The following is a 27,261-nucleotide window of genomic DNA, read 5'->3' as shown; positions in this document are numbered from 1 at the left end:
TTACATCCTACTGATCCAATGGTCCACACACAGACACGCGCCACGGAGGCTTCAGAAAGCGCGAGACGCGCAGGTACATCCGGGAACCTCCGACGCCCCGCCCACAAAAGTGACCCCTCCAGCGTCGCAAATATGGCGGAGGTAAGAAGGAAATTCTAATGATTTCCCCCTAAAACAAACAAAACAAAAGTGTCCGTTCGGTCTCGGCCCGTGGACTACCTCGACCCGTCCGCGTCTCGCGGGGCGAACGGACACGGTCCCCACCCCCGCCGAAAACGCTGCGCGCGCGCGGTCGGTTTGAGTTATTGAGAAAACTTGTTGAATTTTTCCCTCAAAATTTCATCCCCCGCAAACTTATTAGCCGGCTAAGCTAGCGAGGCTAGCCGGGGAGCGGCGGGTTGGTCGGGCGGCTGGTGACCGTTACCGCTGCCGGCGGGACAACGCGAGCCGCGGCCGGACGTTTACGGCGTCTCCGGGGCGCGAAACGGCGGTTAAAAAACCACCCGCGACGGTGTCCAGTGGCGCGACGTCGTCGTCCTGGTCCGGCCCGTCGGCTAGCCAGCTAGCTCGCGCCCCCCGCGCGCGCGTTCTGCCCCGTCTGTATAAACTTTACAGTCGCGAGACGCTTTGGCAGTGGCGTGTGCGCGAGACGCGCGGCGTTTACAGTGTACACTGGGGTTTACAGTCGCGTGCGGGCCCCGCGCCGACTCCTCCTGGCTGGCTCTCCCTCACAGGAGCGAGTGTGCGGGAGGAAGTTAGCTGCTCACACAGGCGCGCTTTATCACCTCAGACTTAAAGCTCCACTGCTGGAGATCGTTTTATAATATATTTACACACATATATATCACCTTAAATACGAAATAACACCGTTTTAATATTCATTTTACGTGTCGTTTCAAATGGGCTCTAACTTAGTTAGTAACTAGTCCCAGCTATGCCGAGGGATGTTTTGCCTCATTACTCTATAGTGGAGTTTTATAGGAAAGGAAATGTATCAAATTCAAAGCCTGTTTTTGTTTTGAATTAGGCTCGCAGTTTAAAAAAATGTCGATACACCACAGAGTTGGTACAAGAATCCTAGCCCACAGATATTTGTACTGTAATGTCATACAATACGCTGAATTTAGTAATCAATAGATGATGCAAGCCTTTGCCATTTAAATGGCCAATTCACGAGGACACTATTATCCTCACTTGACTTTCCCGCGTGTCTGTGTTGTTTGTCTGGTTTAGGACTCCTTGGGGAATTCAAGCCCAGGTAAATATCCATCCTGCTTTCAGGTAGCACATCAGCACACGCTGCATTGTGATTGGTTCGTAGTAACGCGGAAGCACTTACGATTGAAGGTCTTCGTGCGCAGGGGTATCGGTTGGCTCGGACAGCCTCGACTTTGATCCTTCAGCGGAAATGCTTGTTCACGATTTTGATGATGAACGCACCCTGGAGGAGGAGGAACTGCTGGAAGAAGAGAACAACTTCAGCAATGAGATCGAAGACCTCAACAGGGTCAGGAACCACCGTATTTCACACAACGCTTCACAACAGCACAACTCCTCTTTCTAATCGCAATCCGCACATCTTTGTAATTGCAATTTGAAAGTGGTATATTTTGTTCCTCAATTGTTGTTGTTGATGTGTGTCATTGATGTGCAGGATCAAAACAAGTTTTTCTTGGAGCCAGTTTCTGTACAGTCACATTCAGCGATCTGATCACATGACTCGTGTGATGAACCAGCAAGTTAACTTGGACCTAACGATAAATCGCTGTGTTTTCAGACAAACTAGGAAATATTGCTGATTGATCTGGCCTAATCTGTACGAGGATACATCTGGACTAGTGATAATCTGTACTAGGAGAGTACGAGCAGGAGTAGGAGATGTTCCCAGCTGTTTCTTTAATGGACCAGAACCAAGACTACAGAACAGCAGTCCTGAATGGTCAAACTTCAGTGTTCCTCACTGAGCTCTTCAACATGTTCTCCGTGTGTACGCTGTAAGAATTAGCAGTGAATGTCTTTCCCCACAGGAAGGAGAGATGCCCATTCAAGAGCTCCTGAGTCTTTATGGCTACGGCGCCGGTGAGTCGCCAGAGGAGGAGGAAGAGGATGAGGAGGAGGAAGATGAAGAGGATGCAGAAGAGGAAGATGACGAGGACGAAGGAGAGGAGCTGGATAATGATGAGAGCAGCCAAAGTACTGGAGAACTGAAGAGGGTTAAGGTGTGTGTGTGTGTGTGTGTGTGTGTGTGTGTGTATGGTACCAACCTGGTTATGTGTAGTGTGAGAGTGTGGTTATGTGTACGATATTTGTATTGTACCAGCCTGCTTAACTGTAACTAGCTAGTGTGTAGTTCCCAGTTACTATTAGAGTGTGTGTATGTGTACAGTTGTGGGTAGGGTGTGTGTATGGGTAGAGTTGTGTGTATGGGTACAGTTGTGGGTAGGGTGTGTGTATGGGTAGAGTTGTGTGTATGGGTAGAGTTGTGGGTAGGGTGTGTGTATGGGTAGAGTTGTGGGTAGGGTGTGTGTATGGGTAGAGTTGTGGGTAGGGTGTGTGTATGGGTAGAGTTGTGGGTAGGGTGTGTGTATGGGTACAGTTGTGTGTATGGGTACAGTTGTGGGTAGGGTGTGTGTATGGGTACAGTTGTGGGTAGGGTGTGTGTGTATGGGTAGAGTTGTGGGTAGAGTTGTGGGTAGGGTGTGTGTGTATGAGTAGAGTTGTGGGTAGGGTGTGGGTAGGGTGTGTGTGTATGGGTAGAGTTGTGGGTAGGGTGTGGGTAGGGTGTGTGTGTATGGGTAGAGTTGTGGGTAGGGTGTGTGTATGGGTAGAGTTGTGGGTAGAGTTGTGGGTAGGGTGTGTGTGTATGGGTAGAGTTGTGGGTAGGGTGTGTGTGTATGGGTACAGTTGTGGGTAGGGTGTGTGTGTATGCGTAGAGTTGTGGGTAGGGTGAGTGTATGGGTAGAGTTGTGGGTAGGGTGTGTGTATGGGTACAGTTGTGGGTAGGGTGTGTGTGTGGGTAGAGTTGTGGGTCGGGTATGTGGTTAAGGTTGTAATCCCTGTGTTCTCAGGACGAGGGCATGAAGATCTCGAAGGGTCTGGAGGTCCACTCGGCCGGTGATGGCCTCACTCTCACGTCTAAAGGCTGCAGCACCGCGGAGCTCATCAGACCCAAGAACTGCAGCTACTTCCAGAGTAAGAACCTCCCCCTCCATCCCACCTGCCGCTCAGACTCCGACATGATGGCTGAGTGGTAGACGTGACTAGTTGATGTCTACTGGGTGTGTGGAGGTGTGGTGGTGTGTACTGGGTCTGTGTACTAGGTCTGTGTAGTGGTGGTGTGTACTGGGTCTGGTGTGGTGGTGTTGTGTGGTGGAGGTGTGTACTGGGTCTGTGTGGTGGTGGTTTGTGGTGGAGGTGTGTGGTGTGTAGTGAGTCTGTGTGGAGGTGTGTGGTGTGTAGTGAGTCTGTGTGGAGGTGTGTGGTGTGTAGTGAGTCTGTGTGGAGGTGTGTGGTGTGTACTGAGGTGTGTGGTTATGTGTAGTGTGTACTGGGTCTGTGTGGAGGTGTGTGGTTATGTGTAGTGTGTACTGGGTCTGGTGTGTGGTTGTGTGTGGTTATGTGTAGTGTGTACTGGGTCTGGTGTGTGGTGTGTACTGGGTCTGGTGTGTGGTTATGTGTGTGGTTAGTGTGTGGTGTGTACTGGGTCTGGTGTGTGGTTGCGTGTGGTTAGTGTGTGGTGTGTACTGGCTCTGGTGTGTGGTAAGTGTGGTTGTGTGTGGTGTGTACTGGGTCTGGTGTGTGGTGGTAAGTGTGTGGTTATGTGTGTAGTGTGTACTGGGTCTGGTGTGTGGTTGTGTGTGTAGTGTGTACTGGGTCTGGTGTGTGGTTGTGTGTGTAGTGTGTACTGGGTCTGGTGTGTGGTGTGTACTGGATCTGGTGTGTGGAGGTGTGTAGTGTGTACTGGGTCTGGTGTGTGGTTGTGTGTGTGGTAAGTGTGTGGTGTGTACTGGATCTGGTGTGTGGCTGTGTGTAGTGTGTACTGGGTCTGGTGTGTGGTAAGTGTGTGGTTGTGTGTAGTGTGTACTGGATCTGGTGTGTGGTTGTGTGTGTAGTGTGTACTGGGTATGGTGTGTGGTAAGTGTGTGGTTGTGTGTAGTGTGTACTGGATCTGGTGTGTGGTTGTGTGTGTAGTTTGTACTGGGTCTGGTGTGTGGTTGTGTGTACTGGGTCTGGTGTGTGGAGGTGTGTGGTAAGTGTGTGGTTGTGTGTGTAGTGTGTACTGGGTCTGGTGTGGTTGTGTGTGTGGTGTGTACTGGGTCTGGTGTGTGGTTATGTGTGTGGTTGTGTGTAGTGTGTACTGGGTCTGGTGTGTGGTTATGTGTGTGGTAAGTACTGGATCTGGTGTGTGGTTATGTGTGTGGTTGTGTGTGTGGTGTGTACTGGGTCTGGTGTGTGGTAAATGTGTGGTTGTGTGTGTGGTGTGTACTGGGTCTGGTGTGTGGTAAGTGTGTGGTGTGTACTGGGTCTGGTGTGACTGCTGTGCTGGTCGTTTCAGATGAAGGGGGGGAGGAGTCTGAGGAGGACGAGGACTACATTCCCTCAGAGGACTGGAAGAAAGTAAGAACCTTTATATGGGGTGGGGCGTGGTGTGGGGGCGGGGCATAATGGGGCGTGGTGTGTTGGGCCGTTCCTTCTCCCTCTGAACATCTGTGAATATCTGCTTCTCCATACAAGAACTGAGTCATTCTTCTTCAACAGGAAATCATGGTTGGCTCAATGTACCAGGCAGAGACGCCTGTGGGGCTCTGTAGATACAAGGAAAACGAGAGAGGTGTGTCCAGCGCACCTGCCACTCAATCACTGTACTCCTAAACCACACCCACTCCCTCCTTCACTCTGTTCTTCATTGTGCAGAATTTGGGAGAAATAGGTTCATCTAGTTCACCTGTCTGTCTTGACCGCAGTGTACGAGAATGATGACCAGCTTCTGTGGAATCCAGAGTTCCTTCCCGAACAGACCGTGGTGGAGTTCTTGACTGAGGCGTGCAGACGCACGGGGGAGGAGACCGGGGTGGACGCCATCCCTGAGGGCTCGCACATCAAAGACAACGAGCAGGTAGGACCCGCACCGGTCCCGCGCGTTGCTGCCGGGCTGCACAGCTCTGCCTGGACCCCTAAGCGCTGTGTGTCCCCTTCAGGCGCTCTATGAGCTGGTGAAGTGTGACTTTGACACAGAAGAAGCCCTGCGAAGACTGAGGTTCAACGTCAAAGCTGCCAGAGGTCAGATCTTCCTGCTTACACGAACACACAGCTGTAGCAAGACTCACCCTGGTGCCTGGTCTAGTCCAGCGCAGCTGATTCAGTTCATATCACAAAAATAATTTCCATTGCTCTGTTTTAACCAAGGTGACTGGTATTAAAATATTAGCTTTGTTTACTTCCAAAATGAATTATTAGCACATGAGCAGCTCGTTTTAAGCCAGAACTCTTAACCCGGGGCTTCTGGAACAGACTGTGGTGGAGTCCTTGACGGAGGCTCTGCCTCCACCCTCAGAGTTTACCTCCAGCCCTAAGATAACACGCCTCACCCAGATAATCCTAGATAATCCTTCAGTTGCATCAGAGTCCTGGAGGCTGAGATGTTGTGGTAGTGTGATCTATTCCGACTACTCACCCGAACACTCCAGGTTTGCTCCAGGGTGAAGGAGGTTGAGTCTCTTCTGTTGATCTTAGTGTCCACACCAAAGATGGAGATGTGCTAGCACTGGGCTCTCCTACCAGAGGTTCTGATGTGTAATACCTGTGTTAAATCAGCAGCATTAAGTGGTCTTTTCCCACAGAAGAGCTCTCCGTTTGGACAGAAGAAGAATGTAGAAATTTTGAACAAGGTCTTAAGGCTTATGGCAAAGATTTTCATCTCATTCAAGCCAACAAGGTAAGACCTTTTTACTGTGGCTCATAATGAACACCCAACCCCCACACCACTGGTCCCAGTAGATGTACTGATGATGAACTGGTTGAAATCCCAGGTGAGAACACGGTCTGTGGGAGAGTGTGTGGCGTTTTATTACATGTGGAAGAAGTCCGAGCGCTACGACTTCTTCGCCCAGCAAACACGACTTGGAAAGAGGAAATACAACCTTCACCCGGGTGTGACGTGAGTTAATATACGTACAACCTTCACCCGGGTGTGACGTGAGTTAATATACGTACAACCTTCACCCGGGTGTGACGTGAGTTAATATACGTACAACCTTCACCCGGGTGTGACGTGAGTTAATATACGTACAACCTTCACCCGGGTGTGACGTGAGTTAATATACGTACAACCTTCACCCGGGTGTGACGTGAGTTAATATATGTACAACCTTCACCCGGGTGTGACGTGAGTTAATACATGTACAACCTTCACTCGGGTGTGACGTGAGTTAATATACGTACAACCTTCACTCGGGTGTGACGTGAGTTAATATACGTACAACCTTCACCCGGGTGTGACGTGAGTTAATATACGTACAACCTTCACCCGGGTGTGACGTGAGTTAATATACGTACAACCTTCACCCGGGTGTGACGTGAGTTAATATACGTACAACCTTCACCCGGGTGTGACGTGAGTTAATATACGTACAACCTTCACCCGGGTGTGACGTGAGTTAATACATGTACAACCTTCACCCGGGTGTGACGTGAGTGTAATTAATATATGTACAACCTTCACCCGGGTGTGACGTGAGTTAATACATGTACAACCTACCAAGAGAAACATCAGTAGGTCCAACAGGGAGCTGCTATGATGTCTGTCTGCGTCTGGGTGTCTGTCTGCGTCTGGGTGTCTCACTGCGCACGTGTGTTGATGTTATAGGGATTATATGGACAGGCTATTGGACGAGACGGAGAGTGCAGCATCGAGCCGGGCGGCCACGCCCCCTCCCACCACCTCCAGCAGCAACACCAGCCATTCAGAGAGGGAGGATGGCTCCGCCCACAATGGTGAGAGCAGCCCACCATGCAGGAGATACCGGACCGTGTACCACTGAAATACATCTGCTTTGGGGGCAATTGAACTGTTACCTTCTTTTCAGTGGTCTCTCTCTCTCACTCCCCCAGGGCTGGGCAGTCACAGCAGGTTGTTGAGTGTAGACTCCACCCTGATGGCGGGCGGTGAGGTGAAGTGTCTCTCTGTGCAGTCGTACAGAGGCGAGCCTCTCCTCCCAGAGCCCCACGACACTAACGGCTGTGAGCCCTCCGCCCTCGGCAGCGCTGACACAAACGGCTCCGTCAAGCGGCCGCAGGACAGCCCCGCCCCGGAGAGACCGGCTAAAAAATGCAGGACAGACTCAGACCCCCCCGCCCAGGTCAACGTGGACTCGCCCAGAGTGAAGGAAGACTGAACTGCCAATGGAGCAGAGACCAAAGTCCAGACCAAATCCAGCAGACGAGGGGGGGGTATTTTAGCACCCTGACTGGAGGGAGTAGAACTGCGTCTCCTCCACAACCAAAGTGAAGCATCTGGGTGGAGACCAGGAGCCCCCACCCAAACCCGCTACTAATGTAGTCACCAGTTCCTGCACCACCTTCACCACCCACTTTACACACAACACGTCTGTTCTATTGCTATTGGAATTTGTCCAATGTTTTTTTTTACTTGCAAGATATTTATATTTTTTAATGGACCCACGCTGATGGTGGCCGTCTGCCGTCAGACCTTCTACAGTTGGGGAGGGGCCGGGTGGTTGCTGCAGGAACGCTGAAGTTGCACTTTTGTACTGTACGTTTGCATCGGGCACTGTGTGGGCTTGTTGGGGTAGAGAGTGAGGTGAGAGTGAGACGCGTGTGGGAGAGTGAGACGCGTGTGTGTGTGAGCGAGGCACGTGCATGCCCCCCTGACACTTTCATCCTAGTTTGTTTGAAGCGTCGGAACGTCAGGGATGTCTGCTGTGTGTGTGTGTGTGTGTGTGTGTGTGTGTGTGTGTGTGTGTTAGCCCTGTTTTGACCGAAGGGTTGTACAGATTTCTTACCTTGTATAGTTCTCGTACTTTTGATAATCAAACTGCAAATGTTTCTGTTCCTTCCAACTTTGTGCTTCAGTGTGAGGTTGCACAAAACTGATGATCAACCTTTGGTGTCTGAAATAAGCGCTACTTTGTGTGTCTGTGTGGATGTGGAGTTTAAAGTGCCTTCAGAACCGGTGGAAATGGAACGGTTCCTTTCTGATGTAGCTTCATAAAGACTCTGCAGTTGAAGGATTAAGTTAATCGGGTCCTGAGTTCTCTAGATATCTCACATGGTTCTTCGCAGAACTTTCTGCTGTTTGGGGTTCCAGATGTATTCGGCAAACTGGTCTGGAGAAATAATCCCTGTTCCCACAGCAACGTGTGTGTGTGAGAGAGAGTGTGTGTGTTCGGATACAGTGAGAAGCTCAACCTGTGGGTTTAATAAACGTCTGGGACGGCCCCTCGACGTCCTGGCAGCCGTGACACTGAACACTCCACTGGGACTCAACACGCGTGCCCAGAAATGTAGAAAATAAAAAATTACAGTAAGGAAAGTCTACTTTGGTAGCCAAACACTTTTGTAAATGAAGCTCTCATTTGTGTTCTGGTTGCTTTAGAAAACGGGTGCAAAGCTGTTGAGTTTATAAAATACAGAATGAACAAACTTACAAAAAATATAAGGGAATACAAATGAGATCTTACAGTTAAACGCAGAGTTGCTTCTGTCCAGTTCCAGGCGTGCCAGAGGACTAGCGGGTTTCTCTGAGGTAAAGATCACGTCACATTTGAAGAATACCAGTGCTGGACGTGCTGCTGTGAGAACGTGATCCTGAAGGCCAGATCTACGTTGTTCTGTTCATGGAGGCCTCACTATTAAACTAACGCTAGGCAGCCACAACAACAGCCACGTGCTGGTTCCAATTGAGAGACGTTCTTTTACGGAGAAGCATTTTGTGTAAATGTGTGTATAATGTTCAGAGAGCAGATCAGGGCAAAGATCCTGCAGTGAGAAATCTAGTGTGTGTACAACGTATAGAAAATAGATTTATATAGGTACAGTGACAAGAATCATGAGTTTAAACAGGGTGATTTTAATGCTCAGTCAGCACTCATCTTACAAAGAAAATGTACTGAAGTGATCAATATCATTAGTGCTCCCACCCTAAATTAGCCCCACAAGAATACAGCCACGTGTATTAACATTGTCCAGTGTACCTGATTGAAATGTCACAGTGTAGACCAAAAGAGCGTAATTCACTGCTGAGGTAGCCGGCTTCCTTCAGTCGCTTTGGTGATTGGATCAAGGTCGTCCGTACTTTGAACATTGAGAACACCCCTGTTGTGATCAGATTACGATAAGATGGATCGTGATGTTGGAATCGAGTGTAAATATAATTCGGTTTCATTATTCACACACTCCAAACGGTGTGTGGCGTGCAGACCTCTCGGCCGGTGACCACCGCCAGCTCCTCCCCCGCTGCTACGGACCAATCACTGCCTGCCTTGTTATTTCAGATTAGACTGCGTGTGATGCACCGGTACTAAGAGATGTGCAGCGTTGTACATGTGGTCGTGTTCTCTACAGGAAGAGTACAGTCACAAGGTCACACTGGGACCACACTTGAGCGAGAAGTGTAAACAGAATCCAGTCCAAATCTATCCAGATGTGATGGGCAGGGGGGCGTGTGGGGGTGTAAACGGACCAGCTCACAACCAGCAGCTTCCAGCGTGCACGCCAGCCTGTGGCCACTAGGGGGTCTCTGTACAGACACACAGGACAAGGACAGGGTGTTGGTGTCCTCCCACAGACCCGGGACGCTGCCACTCCCGGAGTCCCCAAACGAACGAATGAACATGTGAACGAGTAAATCAATGACCACTTACTTTTGTGTTCCTCTGTCAACGTGATGTAGGAATAGACGAGACTCCCAGCAATGCTGTAGCAAGCAAAACAGGACAGCAGATCTCAGAACAGCACAGCGGGTCTCAGAACAGCACAGCAGATCTCAGAACAGCACAGCGGGTCTCGGGGCTACACCTCAACGGCAGGCAGCTGACTGGTGATGGATGGGTGCAGATGTACTGATGGAGCTGTACCTGATATTCAGCCCAGTGAAGTTTAACCAGGAGAAGATGTAGTCTCCACCAAACACCATCCCGATGTACGTTACCAGGATATTCTGAAGGAGGAAGGAAGACGATCACGTTAGGTGGTATACACGTGTGCTGGGCCTCCTGTATCCCAGAACCCCTCACTGACCTTAATGCAGCCTATAATAGTGGTGGTCAGAGCTGAATTGTACTGTGTACACAGCACTATGGAGTACATGAGGATGAACCTGACACACACACACACACACATACACCTCGTTTGTGAATGTTGACACTTAACATGGACATCAACATAAAGATGAAAAACTAGACAAGTGTTGGTAAAAACGGCAGCACATATTTCACAAAGGTGCTGTTCACATAAGCTTGTTTCTCATGTACAAGCGAACTTGGGTCGAGGCTTTTGGCACGATTTTAGCAATTAAACTCACTAAACGTATTACAAACATGCCATCTAGTGGCCATTTCTGAAAACTGCAAAACCGCTGAACGCATTAATTGAACAACCACAATTGAATTGAAACCACAAATGATCTTACCCCATCACACATGACAGGACAAACTGCCCAACAAAGAACACATCAGTCCATCCATCGAAATCTCCAGTCTGGTACAGAAACAAAGTTGCTTATTTCTCCAGACAGCAGGAGCGTTGAGCACTTCATGCACTCGACTAGAATTCAGAAGGTTGCCAGTTCAAGATGGGCCGACTGGGCCCCTGAGTCCTAAAATAATGGAGCAAAGGCGCCAGGTTCACCCAGACCAGGCTGACCCGTGCCAGGCTGACCCAGTATAACACTTAAGCTTTGTCCTCATCAGTGGGCAGAGTCTGCCATGATGAGTCAGATGTTTGAGGCCGACGTACTTTGTGAATGTCTCCAGTACAGTACGCTAAAGCTGTGGTGGGTACCAGCATGAGCAAGGCGTTATAATACAGCAATCCATACCTCCCCAGCTCCTACAAATACACACACATATCCAAACAAAATGTATATAATAAAATATATAAAAGTACAAAGAAATGAGGGTCTATTACCTTAGTAACAGTCTGCAGGACTGATCTATCTTTCACATGTCAAATACAGATAAACACAAATGTTCAGGGTCACATGTAGTTTAGTTCTGGAGCAGGAACCTTAGAGTCCAGCTTCTGTTTCATGTATGCCCCACTGGCTGCAGTCAGGAGGTTGTTGATGGTGATGAACACGTAGCCGTGCAGGTCGAACGCCAGATCTGTGCTGAGACAGCAGGCACACTCAGGGATGAGTTCAATGTATCGGTCGGTGCTGGAGGTCCTGAATGTCTGTGAGATGGAGGCTCGAGGCTGTTCGGTAAGGGTGTGCTGACATGGTACCAGTCAACAAGTCCTGCAACCCAGTCCTGAACTGAGCAGAAACCACACGGCTTATTCCACGGTGTTTTCACCATAACACTTACCTTGCTGCAATAAACGCTCCCAAGATCATAGTGAACACTGTCGCCTCTATGGTCCACGGGAACTTCTTTCTGTATAGGCACAAAAAAAGGATGAGCTTCAGAGACCCGAACGAGACCTTCAGAGTGTGAGGTGTGTGAACGAGAATTCCAGAGTGTGAGGTGTGTGTACGAGACCTCTAGAATGTGAGGTGTGTTAATGAGAGTTCCAGAGTGTGAGGTGTGTGAACGAGACCTTCAGAGTGTGAGGTGTGTGTACAAGAGCTCCAGAGTGTGAGGTGTGTAAACGAGAGTTCCAGAGTGTGAGGTGTGTGAACGAGACCTCCAGAGTGTGAGGTGTGTAAACTAGAGTTCCAGAGTGTGAGGTGTGTGAACGAGAGTTCCAGAGTGTGAGGTGTGTGAACGAGACCTCCAGAGTGTGAGGTGTGTAAACTAGAGTTCCAGAGTGTGAGGTGTGTGAATAAGAACTCCAGAGTGTGAGGTGTGTGAACGAGAGTTCCAGAGTGTGAGGTGTGTGAACGAGACCTCCAGAGTGTGAGGTGTGTGAACAAGAGATCCAGAGTGTGAGGTGTGTGAACAAGAGCTCCAGAGTGTGAGGTGTGTGAACAAGAGCTCCAGAGTGTGAGGTGTGTGAACAAGAGATCCAGAGTGTGAGGTGTGTGAACAAGAGCTCCAGAGTGTGAGGTGTGTTAATGAGAGTTCCAGAGTGTGAGGTGTGTGAACGAGAGTTCCAGAGTGTGAGGTGTGTGATCGAGAGTTCCAGAGTGTGAGGTGTGTGTACGAGACCTCTAGAATGTGAGGTGTGTTAATGAGAGTTCCAGAGTGTGAGGTGTGTGAACGAGACCTTCAGAGTGTGAGGTGTGTGTACAAGAGCTCCAGGGTTTGAGGTGTGTAAATGAGAGTTCCAGAGTGTGAGGTGTGTGAACGAGACCTCCAGAGTGTGAGGTGTGTAAACTAGAGTTCCAGAGTGAGAGGTGTGTGAACGAGACCTCCAGAGTGTGAGGTGTGTAAACTAGAGTTCCAGAGTGTGAGGTGTGTGAATAAGAACTCCAGAGTGTGAGGTGTGTGAACGAGAGTTCCAGAGTGTGAGGTGTGTGAACGAGACCTCCAGAGTGTGAGGTGTGTGAACAAGAGCTCCAGAGTGTGAGGTGTGTGAACAAGAGCTCCAGAGTGTGAGGTGTGTGAACAAGAGTTCCAGAGTGTGAGGTGTGTGAACAAGAGATCCAGAGTGTGAGGTGTGTGAACAAGAGCTCCAGAGTGTGAGGTGTGTTAATGAGAGTTCCAGAGTGTGAGGTGTGTTAATGAGAGTTCCAGAGTGTGAGGTGTGTGATCGAGAGTTCCAGAGTGTGAGGTGTGTGATCGAGACCTCCAGAGTGTGAGGTGTGTAAACTAGAGTTCCAGAGTGTGAGGTGTGTGAACGAGAGTTCCAGAGTGAGAGGTGTGTGAACGAGACCTCCAGAGTGTGAGGTGTGTAAACTAGAGTTCCAGAGTGTGAGGTGTGTGAATAAGAACTCCAGAGTGTGAGGTGTGTGAATGAGAGTTCCAGAGTGTGAGGTGTGTGTACGAGACCTCTAGAATGTGAGGTGTGTTAATGAGAGTTCCAGAGTGTGAGGTGTGTGAACAAGAGTTCCAGAGTGTGAGGTGTGTGAACGAGACCTCCAGAGTGTGAGGTGTGTAAACTAGAGTTCCAGAGTGTGAGGTGTGTGAACGAGAGTTCCAGAGTGAGAGGTGTGTGAACGAGAGTTCCAGAGTGTGAGGTGTGTGAACGAGACCTCCAGAGTGTGAGGTGTGTGAACGAGACCTCCAGAGTGTGAGGTGTGTGAACAAGAGTTCCAGAGTGTGAGGTGTGTGAACAAGAGATCCAGAGTGTGAGGTGTGTGAACAAGAGCTCCAGAGTGTGAGGTGTGTGAACAAGAGCTCCAGAGTGTGAGGTGTGTTAATGAGAGTTCCAGAGTGTGAGGTGTGTTAATGAGAGTTCCAGAGTGTGAGGTGTGTGATCGAGAGTTCCAGAGTGTGAGGTGTGTGATCGAGAGTTCCAGAGTGTGAGGTGTGTGATCGAGAGGTGTGATCGAGAGCTCCAGAGTGTGAGGTGTGTGATCGAGAGTTCCAGAGTGTGAGGTGTGTGATCGAGAGCTCCAGAGTGTGAGGTGTGTGATCGAGAGCTCCAGAGTGTGAGGTGTGTGATCGAGAGCTCCAGAGTGTGAGGTGTGCAAACGAGAGCTCCAGAGTGTGAGGTGTGTGAACAAGAGTTCCAGAGTGTGAGGTGTGTGAACACCAGCTCACCCCAGCAGGTACATCTCCGCCAGCATGGTGAAGAGGATGGAGAATCTCCGGAGGACGGTGAACATAGGTAAGCTGCCACACACAGACACGCCAGGTTGGTCCCAACCAGGTTCTCCACACACATCAACCCACGACTCCCCCAACCACAGCAGGCCTCACCTCACTTGCTTGGTTCCAAAAAGCCCAGTTAGCTGGTTCCCCACGTACAGAAGAGGAAGAGGGAAAATCTAACAAGCCCAAAGTACAAAGGAAAATTGTGTTATCTCAGAGCACTGATCTGAGATCAGATTTTAGCTTGGCCAATGCATCATGACACTTTGAAATGCAACATCATCATTTCTTATTACTACTTCTACAGTCAAACCCTCTACACTGGGCAGCACCTCCTGGAAACTCGTAGTATTGCAGCGAGCACTTACCTTGCGGGGGACACTTCTGTCAAAATCAGGGAAATTAATCACTTTGAGTTCTCTTGCCATCCACAAAACAACCACCGTTGCCAACATCTGTAAGATACAATCGACTTTTAGAGAATGTAACATTAGCCAGATTCCTATAAAACTGTCTACAGTGAGAGGCAATAAAATGAAGAGAGTCAATCAAAACAAGGATTTCACATGGGCGAATATCCACCTCGTCGTGTCTGTTATTATACGATACACAGACATGAACGACTCGTGTGTTTGAAGTCCTGTGATGTACAATGTCCAGGCAATACTGCACCTGTGTTCAGGTAAACTAGTGTAATTCACACTGTGATTAACACCACTTACCTGACCAATGCCCACAGTCAGGGACGACGGGAATCTGGGAGAACAATTACACAACAAATTTATTCATTTTTGTCACAGCTCTCAAGCAAAACACATTAGAACCAGTTTCTCCCCCGAGATCTTTAATCCCTCTGTTCAGAGTCCGATAACACTCCGTTAATCCCTCTGTTCAGTCCGATAACACCCCGTTAATCCCTGTTCAGTCCGATAACACTCCGTTAATCCCTGTTTAGAGTCCGATAACACCCCGTGAATCCCTGTTTAGAGTCCGATAACACTCCGTTAATCCCTCTGTTTAGAGTCCGATAACACTCCGTTAATCCCTGTTTAGAGTCCGATAACACTCCGTTAATCCCTGTTTAGAGTCCGATAACACTCCGTTAATCCCTCTGTTCAGAGTCCGATAACCCGTTAATCCGTCTGTTCAGTCCGATAACACCCCGTTAATCCCTCTCGTTACCTGTAGTTGGTGAGGACGCTCTTGTTCACGATAACGATGAGAAAGGAGCTGACTCCGTAAAAGGCCGCCGCACACAACTTCTTGAATAAAGTCGGACCAGCGCCGGCATGTCGGACCCCCACCTCACCTTCCTCACGAACCCCAGCACTCGGACGTGTAGGTGAGGACGCCATACTTCCTCAACTCCTTCAGATCCGACCAAAGTCCGAGTGTAGCAGACAGCCCCTTAAAGAAACACGCATCCACTTCCGTCGCTGCACACACTAAACGGTATTTTAGAGAATGTAATGCAAGAGCTTCTTCCTGCACTTGACGGACATTTGTTTTTCTACTTTCTACTAAATTAAATCGGTAAAAACATCAATCTGTCTCTTTAGAGACCACAGGACATCTGGTTACATACACACCCATTTACACACGTACATACTTGGTTTTAAAGCTACACACCAATTAACTCTTTGATGAGGATGTTGGTTAAATCTTTCTAGTTAAACTTAATGCAATCCGCAAATCTAATGCTATACAATTACAATGTAATTCACACGGGGTTGTAGCAGTATTACAGATGAACTAGACACTGAGAGGTAACTTGCAAGACAGTTGAAGTTGGTAGTAAATTCCTGGTGTGTTTGATCATAGATCTCCTTCATGAGCAAATGTTCTGGTAAAGCAAGCAGGAACATTTCAAAAGAACATGTTAATAATAACCGTTGGACAGCAAGAATTCACGCAACACCTCTGGGCAATTTATTGAACAGGGATGTCTGAATGCACAAACACCCAACAAAAACCCCCACAAATGCTGTCAAACAAAGCCGTGTAGTCGTCTGCTTGCGTGTCCTGGTCGAAGCTAGCGGCACGTGGAGTGAAAACTGGAAGCCGGAACCCCAAAGGACTCGTGTCGGCACCTTCACGCTCCGCGCCCAGGATAGAAAGACACTCATCCACACCGGAGGCCACATTTCTCACACACACACACACACACACACGCATACACACACACACACACACACACACACACACACACACACACACACACACACACACACACACACGCACACACGCACACACACACACACGCATACACACACACACACACACACACACACACACACACACACACACACACACTCACACACACCTCACTGCTGTTCCATCCTGTATGAAACATTCTCAGAAAACAAGCAGTAATGCTGTCTAACATTTGGAAATAATTAAAACAAACAAAAAAAAAAAAGACCAGCAAAAGTTCACGATAGCAAAACAGAGGACACACGGGCGGACTATGTGCTTGTTAGCTGAATATCATAGGTTATCGTTAATCCAAGTGCAAGACTGTCAATCTTAGCTACAGAAAATCCCCAAAATAAAACTTCAGGTTCAGAATGCCACTTGCTCAAACTCACAATCTAAGTTTAGAACAATAAAGTCATGACACAGATGTACATCAACATTCCTCTCACTCCCTCACGTGCTTCTAAAAGTCTTACCCAGGTTTCTAAATGTTCAAATGTACGACATACAAGGACCAGCCTGGAGCGGCCACAAGGGCGGCGGCCGGGGACGCCGACAGGGACGAGGACAAGCGTGTACACACACACACACACACCGTTTCACCACAGGACAAAACACAGCCTAGAGAATGCAACGAAAAAGAAACGTCAAACCAAACCAGGCACTGGGCCCAAAGAGGCATCACCCAGGCCAAAATACACCTCACACACACACACACACCTCTCTCTCTCTCACACACACACACACACACACACACACACACACATACACACACACACACACACACACACACACACACACACACACGCACACGGGCATTTGCCCAGGCCAACGCTGACACACTCCTCACACACACACTGGAGAAGAGCCTGACCTCTGCTTTCATTAAAATACTTACAATAGTAAATGATACATTACTCATGTATATATCAACAGTAAAATTAGCACTAGAAGTCTCGTGACTCCTGATCCGCTTTAGGTAAAGCCCTCAAAACGATGGTCAGAGTATTAAAACGCAGGAGATCCAGAAGGCAGGGGAGCTTGAGCACAACACACTTCAACCTGCTGGAAATAGGCTTACATTCAAACAGCAATTCAAAACAACATTGATGGAGAATGCTTAGTTAAAAAAAACAAAACAAAAAGAAAAAAACAGAAACACCTATGAACATCCCTGCTATCATGACTCTAAATACAAAACCTCTACCAAGAATTTGCTTCAGTGTAACAAGAGAAGTCCATTATGTGTTTTCCTTTAGAACAAAGGCAGAATTTCAGTCCTCAATGTGGTATGGATGAGTCTCTCGGATTTAATTTTTTTTTTCTCGTCTGGTTTCTATAGTCGGAGAATCCGTAAGCATGCAAGCCTCGTAGAGGAGGGGATGGAGGGGCGTGGTCTAAGGGGGTGGGGCTTAGGCCAGGGCGGGAAACGCCTCGGGGTCATCCACGTTGGGGACAGACACTCCACCACCCTGGAACGAACACACACACACACAGATGATGAGATCACAGCACTTCCACTATCCCAAGCAGACACAAGTAGGGGTGCAGGAAAATATAGATTCAAGCTCGAATCGCGTTTCTAACATTGAACGATTCAGAATCGATTCCCATTTTACCATTTTTTCCGGGTGTGCCTTCTCAGCCACCGTAGTGCTAGGCAAAACAAGGAAACAGCTTTGACTATGTGCAGGCATGCTAGTAAAGCTACAGCGGGTTGTGTAGTGTACGGTATTTTTTGTTGCGCCACTAAAGTATGAAGTCCAAACGGCTCCGCGGTCTTTGAAAGCAACCATTTGGAAACACTTTAGATTTTACCGTCAACCCGGCCCGGGTAAGAATGGGCTTGATCATTTGCACACGCATAAAGACGATACAGATGATATTCGGGAGTTACAGTGATTATAACTTAGTTCATTGAGCACTCTAGTTTTGTCCTAACTAGATATTTAGACATCATACTGCTGTAATACTGCGAAGTCGTGGTCAGAGGTGAACTTCAGTATAGCCAGTGTGTATTTTATTTAAAATAATTAACACCCTTGAGCCAGCGTGTCTTTGGACATAGATAATGCCATTCCGTTTTCTGTGATGGATAATGTCTAGCTCTTATTTATGCATAGAAACGTACATCGACAATATAATCTGTAGCGTCCTTATGCGCGGGTAAACGAGGGGAGTCGGAATTCAACACAACACCGGCTGAAAGCCAAATCTGTCGTACATGAAATGCTACAGGCATCGTTCAGAAACTGATCAGTTCAGTTAAATGTGTTCAGTTCAGTAGATATATGCGGCTTTTAGAAAATACGGTATATATATATTTTTTTTCATCTGTGAAGTGGAAGTTCTGGCAGCTAACGCAAGTCTATCCATTTTATAAATGTAACAGCACTTATTTTTGGAAGCACTTTCATATATTTTTAATTTTTGTGATTTGTTAAGAAAAAAGTGTAATTTTATTTCTGGAAGTGGCATGTTCTTAGAAATAGGCAGCTAGCCTAAGCCTAATTCTTGTACGAAGCAATCTGTTGTTTTTCCAAAAGAGCAGTATTTTTGTATAATTAAATTTTTTAGTGGCAAGTTCTGGCAGCTAGCCTAAGGCTACCAATTTTATTTATTTTACTACAGTTTTATTAGTTTAATGTAGTGTTCTGAGTGTCAGCCTCAAAGATATTGTGTTGTGTTTGTACAAGTTAAAAACATATGCAAGAATAAATAAATCAGACACGTTGTCTTGGATTTACCTTTGTGTGTTTACATTATTGCAATATGTTGATAAAACCTTTACAATTATAATATCTTTATAAATGTACTCTGCTTTCATGCCAGGAGACCGGAGTAGCTCATTTTGAATCGAGAATCGTTTTTGAATCGGAAAATAATCGTTTTTGAATAGAATATTTAGAATCTGAAAGAATCGGGGAAATAATCGAATTGTGACCCCAAGAATCGATTCTGAATCGAATTGTGGGACTCCCAAAGATTCACAGCCCTAGACACAAGGTGGTGTGTGCCAGGCCGGTACGTTGCTGACCTTGTCAGTCCTGCCGCCTCCACGAGCCGCACGACTGGCTCCTCCCCGGCCTCCTCTGCCCCCGCGCGAGCCCCCCCGGCCGCGACCCGGGCGACCCAGGTCCCCAAAGTTGATCTCCAGCTGAGAGGTGATGTCGTTGGCGGGCTTGCGGAAGTGGTGGTCACCTGTACCTTCTTCAGGGGCGCCCTGCTGGACACGAGTTACACTCTCAAACTCAACTCACTAGAAGGCAGTGTGTGTGTGTAATCATGGAGAGATGCAGGAGGGGACACGTGTGTGTGTGAGATACCTTTTGGTGCGCATCAGCGTTAGCGTCTCCAGCTTCAATCAGAGTTCCAGACGGCCTCTGCAAAACCAAAAAGATGCAGCTTACACCTCAGATTTGAGAGCAGCCCTCACTTATGGCACCTAAACGTCAATGGCACCTGGTGTTTCCCTTTAGGAGACACTGACTCATTTCTTAGTCTGGATCCCCGTCAAAGGATAAAGGATCACCGTCCTGTAGGAGCCAGTGATGAAAGCACCACTGCTCAGAGAGAGGGGTGTGTGGACAGAGAGAGAGGGGTGCGTGGACAGAGAGAGAGGGGCGTGGACAGAGAGAGAGGGGCGTGGACAGAGAGGGGGCATGGACAGAGAGGGGGCGTGGACAGAGAGGGGGCGTGGACAGAGAGAGGGGGCGTGGACAGAGAGAGAGGGGCGTGGACAGAGAGAGAGGGGCGTGGACAGAGAGGGGCAGCCACACACACAGCCTCACACACTGACCCCGGCATCTTTGCCCTTGGACTGGTGCAGCACGTAGCCCTTCTTCCACTGGGCGTCCTGGCCCTCGTTGGGTTTGCGGATGTTGAACTCCACCTTGGCGCGCTCCTTGTCCTGCATGGCCTTCCACTCGTCCAGGGTCATCTCCTTGGGGCCTTCCTCCTTCACCTCCTCTACCTCATTCTCCCTGGACAACCAAAAATAGGGAAGACCACACAGCGTTACCTTTCACCACGCAGCTAGAGAGGAGCGCTCTCCCACACACCCCTCACACACACACACACACACACACAGCGTTACCTTTCACCACGCAGCTAGAGAGGAGCGCTCTCCCACACACACACACACACACACACACACACACACACAGCGTTACCTTTCACCACGCAGCTAGAGAGGAGCGCTCTCCACACACACACACACACACACACACACACACACACACACACACAGCGTTACCTTTCACCACGCAGCTAGAGAGGAGCGCTCTCCACACACACACACACACACACACACACACACACACACACACACAGCGTTACCTTTCACCACGCAGCTAGAGAGGAGCTCAGGTCACACACACACACACACACACACACACCCCCGTCACACACACACACAGCGTTACCTTTCACCACGCAGCTAGAGAGGAGCTCAGGTCACACACACACACACACACACACACACCCGTCACACACACACACAGCGTTACCTTTCACCACGCAGCTAGAGAGGAGCGCTCTCCCACACACACACACACACACACACACACACACACAGCGTTACCTTTCACCACGCAGCTAGAGAGGAGCGCTCTCACACACACCCCTCACTCACACACACACACACACACACACAGCGTTACCTTTCACCACGCAGCTAGAGAGGAGCGCTCTCCCACACACCCGTCACACACACACACACACACACTGTCTCACACACACGCTGTCACACCCCCCCCCCCCCCCCACACACACAGCGTTACCTTTCACCACGCAGCTAGAGCAGCGCTCTCGCGCACACACACACACAGCGTTACCTTTCACCACGCAGCTAGAGAGGAGCTCAGGTCACACACCCCGTCACACACACCGGCCACCTGTGAACACTACCCACAAGATGGGCAGCGTTTCAAATACACAAGGTGGAGCTGACGGTGCTTTTGTGAGTGTGTGATGAGACCACGGCAGGGTGTGGGTGACGTTTAACACTTCAGTCATGTTGGGAAGGGCGCGTTGTAAAGTACAACCACCATATGTGTGAGAATACACAACCAACTCCAGGATTGTTTGGGATTAAAACGAGCTGCTACGTTTGAGATGTACACTAGATTATTTAGACTAAGCTAATTTAGGGGTTCAGTATGCAGCAAATTAGAAGCCCATATATAACCGTAAACATGCAGTAGAAGAGATGAGAGGATGTGCTGGTGACCCAGCAGCTGCACCTTTAACACAGATGGGGCTCCCACCAGCCTCGTGAAGAACACACACGCTGCACAGGACATGTGAAGAACACACACGCTGCATCAACACCACACGTGCGTCAGTTCTGGACCAAACCCACAACACCTGAGGTCATGTGTCTCAGACATGAGCGTCTCGGTCTGCCACCAGCTCACCAACACAAACAACTACGTTATACCATGAGGTATCAGATAAGGGCGATTTTACAGATTACCACAAACTAATAGTAAACAAATACGGAAAGCCACTCAGGTCAGAGGTATTTGGCAAAACACAATATTTAAAGACCACCTGCACAACTCCACATGTCCTGATTGCAAGATAATGGCGGGTTTAATTCCTAACCTGGTGGTCTGATCTAGCCCAGAGGTCCGATCTTAGGACGCACCCCTACCAGACTGTGGCAGGAGGCCCAAGAACAACCCAGCATCAATATCTCAAACATTAAAAGGTAGATGTGTAGTAGTCATCACAGGAGACAGCAGGGGTTTGAATTAAACGAGCCCCAACTCCGCCCACTTACGCTAACGAGCCCTCACCCCAAGATAAAAGCAGGGGTTTGAATTAAACGAGCCCCAACTCCGCCCACTTACGCTAACGAGCCCTCACCCCAAGATAAAAGCAGAGGTTTGAATTAAACGAGCCCCAACTCCGCCCACCTACGCTAACGAGCCCTCACCCCGAGATAAAAGCAGGGGTTTGAATTAAACGAGCCCCAACTCCGCCCACCTACGCTAACGAGCCCTCACCCCGAGATTCACCGACCTGCTCCCAGCAATGTGATGTTTAAACGAGAAGGCTTGTTTGGCTTAGAAAGGCTGTTGCATTGCAAACATTTCAGTTTACAGACACTAAGCACTGAAGATTAATAAGGTGGTGAAGCATTTTTCTAAAAGTGGTAATATATAACTAGTAAAATAATACTATTTTAAATCTCTCACACACCTTAATTAATCCTCATCACTGTTGGATCATCCCCGTAACTGACAGGTAACCAAATACAACACTGTCACTGGATTGGTGGACAGGAAGGTGTGGGGCGGGGCTTTCACTCACTTGTTTTCCGAGTCGGCGGGTGCATGCTCCTCCCCTTCTGCAGGTGCTTCAGGTGCGGCCGTCTGCTCCAGCTCACTGGAACCCAAACACCAGCCAAAGTTCACCACACCACCCAAGAGGACGCAGTTCACACAGTACAGCTACACATCATAGACGTGACGTTTAAACACAAGGAGCCGTGATCTGCTCATTACGACAGACACAAGCCCGTGTGCAGGTGTGAGGTTAGCAGTGATGTCAGTAACGCTCTAATTTTACCACTTTTTTCGGTAACGAGTAATATAACGTGCTACTATTTCTAGTCCAGTAATCAGATTAAAGTTACTTATCCAAATAACTGTGCGTTACTATTTTTATTTTCCTTAGTAAAAATATATATTTTATCTTTCTTCTTGGCTCAGTTATACTTTTCCGTCTGTCCGTAGCGCTCGACTCCGCACGCTGCGCGCGACCCTGTGAAAGCGCGAGCACGTTTTACAAGTCATTTTTTGCAGTGTCCTCCCGTAACGATATGTGGTAGTATAAAGAAATACCCCTCAAAAACAGGGGAAGGGACATTTACCTGATGAACTTTAATGTTGCTTTGTGTTCCACGTTTGAAAAGTGCTGGAATTTTGACTAACGTAGCCTACTTTAAAATGCTTGAAATTGTAATGGTATTTCGTTTCACAAGCTGTCTGACTGAACAGTTCGCTTGTATTACGTTTACAAATAAATTTACAAATAATATCGCGCAGCTACACAAACGTAATGTCAGGAGATACTGTAGCGACTACTACTCCTCACGGTGAGTCTTGCCCTTTAAGTGACGCTGGGGGGGCGGAGCCTGTGCGAGCCAGGGTTGCGTTATCAATAAAGTTTCCCTCCTCTGGATTTTTGGATTAAGCAGTTTCTGACTCGGTTACCGAACCTGCTTCAATACATTGTTACTGTTAAAAATGCACTTCCAATAAAGTGAGTATTGGAAAAATTTATTTTGCTGCTGAATGTAACTATTAAAGTAACTTGTAATCTAACATAGTTACTTTTAAAATCAAGTAATCAGTAACGTAACTAAGTTACTTTTAAAAGGAGTAATCTGTAATCAGTAATCGGATTACTTTTTCAAGGTAACTTAGTCATCACTGGAGGTTAGGCACACACACTGTGGGAGGGACCAGGGCGTATCTGTATACTGCAGCAGTGTGATAAGTGCTCTGTGCTGTGTGTCCCCGTGTGCTCGCCGTAGTCCTGCGGGACTCACCTGGTCTCGTCCTTGTTGCTGCCCCAGTTGTGTGAGCCGGCGCCCCCACGCTTCTCCTCCACCTTCTGGCTGCTGGGACAGCAAAACGTGTCTGAGCTGCTACTGCCCACAACCACCCAAACCTCCACCCGCTCACACACACACACCACCCAAACCTCCACCCGCTCACACACACACACCACCCAAACCTCCACCCGCTCACACACACACACCACCCAAACCTCCACCCGCTCACACACACACCACCCAAACCTCCACCCGCTCACACACAAACCACCCAAACCTCCACCCGCTCACACACAAACCACCCAAACCTTCACCTGCTCACACCCAAACCTCCACCCGCTCACGCCCAAACCTCCACCCGCTCACACACAAACCACCCAAACCTCCACCCGCTCACACCCAAACCTCCCTCCACCCGCTCACACAATCACCCAAACCTCCACCCGCTCACACATAAAACCACCCAAACCTCCCTCCATCCGCTCACACATAAAACCACCCAAACCTCCCTCCACCCGCTCACACACACACACCACCCAAACCTCCACCCGCTCACACACACACCACCCAAACCTCCACCCGCTCACACACACACCACCCAAACCTCCACCCGCTCACACACACACCACCCAAACCTCCACCCGCTCACACACACACCACCCAAACCTCCACCCGCTCACACACACACCACCCAAACCTCCACCTGCTCACACACACACCACCCAAACCTCCACCTGCTCACACACACACCACCCAAACCTCCACCTGCTCACACACACACCACCCAAACCTCCACCTGCTCACACACACACCACCCAAACCTCCACCTGCTCACACACACACCACCCAAACCTCCACCTGCTCACACACAAACCACCTCCACCTCACAGCCCCAACCTTGTGCGAGACTCACGATTTGTCGTTGCCGCTGTGTCGATCAAATTCGCGCTTGCCCCGCGAGTCAAAGCCATCACCACGGCCCATGCCCCTCCCACGCCCACCTCGGCCTCCACGCCCACCGCCACGCCCCCTTGGTGGTCGGTCACTCATTGGCCTGTGGTGGAGAAAAGTGGAGACAAGGTTGTAGCCAGCAAATCACAAAACACCACAGAACAGCACAGCCCAATCAGAACACAGCAGCACACAGGGGTCATCCAGGTCACCTAAGGTTCAGAGAACCTGGCCGGGTGTGAGGGACGCACGTCCGTCCTGACTCACTTGTCCACGGAGACGTCTCCTCCTTCAGGCTTGTCCTCCGCTGGCTTCTCAAAGCGCCGCTCGCGGGGAGGTCTTCTGTCCGGTCTCCTGTCCCCGGGGCGGGCCTCAGCCGCTGGGCCCTGGTGCCCCTGGTGTTGGGGGCCGGGCGGAATCTGCTGCTCCTGCTTCCTCCCCACCCTCCTCATGCCTGGGACATCAAACAGGAAATGACATCACAGAGGAAAAATAAGAGCATGTGGACATACAGCTGCAAATGAACAGTCCTCAAATGCTGCGACAGTTATTTTTTTTTAAAGAAACCATGAGTTTAATATCCACTTGGGGTCGATGAAGGAATTCTCAATTGTGACACCTGCCTGTATCTGGAGACATTTTGAGCTAAAACAAATACTGATTAACTCTAAATAAAACAGCACAATAAAAACAGCCATGACAAATATCATACTGAAAACTGCTTTTATTATAAGAACGCACTACCCAGATCACCATTAGTTTTACATATACATACAACTCCCCCCCCCCCCCCCCCCCCACTAATGCTACACTCACCATCCTGTTGCATCTGTACAGACTACATCTAAAGACCAAGACACTGGAGACGATGTACTGGTGTCCTAACAAAATGTGACCACTGAATTGTGACTGTAGAGCCAGCAGGACTCAGGTCAGCATTCAGAATGGGAGCGATCATAACACCAGTTCAACACCAACCCAAAGGGTTTAGGTGGTGTGAGGTTTAGGTCAGGTGGTGCTAGCTCTCTGATCCCAGACATAAACACCCTTGTGTAAATGAAGGCAAGGGTGACCACACCTGAGATTATATTGACTGTGTGTGTGTGTGTGTGTGTGTGTGATGTGTTCTGAAGGTAGTGGGTCTCAATCTGATGCACACATGGTCCACATCCATGTTCCCGTGCAGTAAGACGTGCAAAACTGTTTGTATGCAAATGAACACACACTCTCCAGATATATTTATTAAATAACCTATCATCATGTAAACTGTTGCCCCAAACGTGTTTTCCAACATAATGATGTGCCGTAAAAACACAAACACGACGAGCTCCCGTGTCCCGTCACGGTACCGCGGCTACGCAGTTACATTTACGGGGCCCAGCGAGACGGCACGCCGCTCACAGCGCGACCCGAGCCGGCGTGGTGCGTCCTGCGAGACGCGTGTGTGTCCTCCAACACGACCACACAGGGGGCGGCCATGTTGACCTCGCGCGCGCCGTGTTGTCGCGCGGGCTGCCGCGCGCGCTCCGAGCTACACTCGGCTAAGCTAACCGGGACAAGTTAAAAGACTCCGCGGGAATATTTTTATTCCCCCCCCACGTACCCTCCTTTTTTAGAGGCACCGGGGGTTGGGAATCCTCCTTTTTGTCCAGTAGCGGGTTCTTCCGGTCCTTCTGAGACTCCTTTTTGGGCTGTTTGGCGGCTTGCGCGGCGGTTTTGGTGCCCGAAGCGGCCGCATCTTTCTTCTTATTCTCCGCCGCCTTCAGTATCTCGAACGGGTCCGACTCGTCGTCCAATAGTTGGTCGAACCGGTTGGTAACGACGCAGCCGAAGCCTTCTTGCAGGTGTCCGGGCATGATGGCGCCCCAGCAGCGGGATTCTCCTCCGATTCTACGAGGCTTGGAGCGAACGGCTCGCTGCAGACAACCACAAGATGGCCACCGAAGACGCCGCCTTCTCTTCCGGCGCACACAACATCCGGGACCTTCTTCTCTTCCGGCGCAGAGAACATCCGGGACCTTCTTCTCTTCCGGCGCAGAGAACATCCGGGACCTTCTTCTCTGAGAACATCCGGGACCTTCTTCTCTTTCGGCGCAGTGAACATCCGGGACACCGGCGCTCGCGTCACATGGGATATGGAGTTTAATACGCTCCATACGCCCAGTTATTGAGTTTTTTGTAGTCATATATATTTGACAAACTAGATTAAGCATTGCTGACACATTTGTGGTTTTTTTTAAGTATTAAAATATATTTTTATTCCAGTTTTGTTAGCTTTTAAAAACTAAAGTAACACTTTTATTTTAGTTTTGTTAACGTATGAATTATTTTAATTTACATATAGGCTAAACGTTTTAAACATCTCCAAGATAATTTTCTTCCCCTTTGCGTTACAGTTCCCAAATTAGATGTAGCTCGTTGCAGCGCATATGGACTGAATTTGTAGTAAAATATGTCAGATATGCATGCACTGTCCAGACCAGTGAGCAGTAGTACACTTAGTTTGGCCGATTACACAGTGATACCGCAGTCTTACTGTCTTTATTTGACCGACTACACACTGATGGCTCTTGCTGTTTTCTCAGTGAGGAACACGGGACACTATGAGAGATGTTCACTTTTGTATTGTGTGCCGTTCGCTCGTTTTCCAGACACAAACACGTCCCACAT

The 27,261-nt window shown here is 49.0% G+C and overlaps 3 protein-coding genes across 9 annotated transcripts; 1 reads left to right on the top strand and 2 right to left on the bottom strand.

The window, feature by feature from the left end:
• The first annotated feature begins 13 nt into the window (after positions 1 to 13).
• mier1b (mesoderm induction early response 1b, transcriptional regulator) lies at positions 14 to 16,296 on the top strand. Of its 2 annotated transcripts, none has more exons than XM_076972340.1 (13): positions 14 to 141; positions 1,234 to 1,258; positions 1,362 to 1,507; positions 2,028 to 2,219; positions 3,069 to 3,192; positions 4,556 to 4,617; positions 4,759 to 4,831; positions 4,965 to 5,116; positions 5,199 to 5,280; positions 5,844 to 5,935; positions 6,030 to 6,157; positions 6,866 to 6,993; positions 7,111 to 16,296. In XM_076972340.1, the coding sequence occupies exons 1-13, from the start codon at positions 19 to 21 to the stop codon at positions 7,392 to 7,394; spliced, it is 1,611 nt and encodes a 536-aa protein (XP_076828455.1). In that variant the 5' UTR covers positions 14 to 18; the 3' UTR covers positions 7,395 to 16,296. The 2 variants fall into 2 exon arrangements, with proteins under 2 accessions (XP_076828455.1, XP_076828454.1); XM_076972339.1 differs by having other exon boundaries at positions 5,841 to 5,935.
• slc35d1b (solute carrier family 35 member D1b) lies at positions 9,069 to 15,232 on the bottom strand. The gene is made up of 13 exons (XM_076972350.1): positions 15,060 to 15,232; positions 14,600 to 14,633; positions 14,246 to 14,332; positions 13,986 to 14,053; positions 13,827 to 13,898; positions 11,547 to 11,615; positions 11,245 to 11,347; positions 10,975 to 11,067; positions 10,649 to 10,716; positions 10,258 to 10,336; positions 10,095 to 10,177; positions 9,882 to 9,934; positions 9,069 to 9,757 (listed from the first exon to the last, which is right to left on the bottom strand). The coding sequence occupies exons 1-13, from the start codon at positions 15,230 to 15,232 to the stop codon at positions 9,747 to 9,749; spliced, it is 993 nt and encodes a 330-aa protein (XP_076828465.1). The 3' UTR covers positions 9,069 to 9,746.
• serbp1b (SERPINE1 mRNA binding protein 1b) lies at positions 15,784 to 26,576 on the bottom strand. Of its 6 annotated transcripts, none has more exons than XM_076972343.1 (9): positions 26,195 to 26,576; positions 24,859 to 25,045; positions 24,554 to 24,694; positions 23,635 to 23,706; positions 22,392 to 22,466; positions 19,873 to 20,065; positions 19,400 to 19,456; positions 19,111 to 19,296; positions 15,784 to 17,545 (listed from the first exon to the last, which is right to left on the bottom strand). In XM_076972343.1, exons 1-9 carry the CDS (start codon positions 26,445 to 26,447, stop codon positions 17,486 to 17,488), a joined length of 1,224 nt encoding a protein of 407 aa, XP_076828458.1. In that variant the 5' UTR covers positions 26,448 to 26,576; the 3' UTR covers positions 15,784 to 17,485. The 6 variants fall into 6 exon arrangements, with proteins under 6 accessions (XP_076828458.1, XP_076828456.1, XP_076828457.1 ...); XM_076972341.1 differs by having other exon boundaries at positions 19,111 to 19,299; positions 26,195 to 26,575; XM_076972342.1 differs by having other exon boundaries at positions 19,111 to 19,299; positions 23,635 to 23,703; positions 26,195 to 26,573.
• Between the last annotated feature and the right edge of the window lie 685 nt (positions 26,577 to 27,261).

This window comes from Brachyhypopomus gauderio, chromosome 14, assembly GCF_052324685.1.
Source record: "Brachyhypopomus gauderio isolate BG-103 chromosome 14, BGAUD_0.2, whole genome shotgun sequence".
Taxonomy (NCBI): domain Eukaryota; kingdom Metazoa; phylum Chordata; class Actinopteri; order Gymnotiformes; family Hypopomidae; genus Brachyhypopomus; species Brachyhypopomus gauderio.
This window is presented reverse-complemented; position numbering and strand designations above follow the sequence as displayed.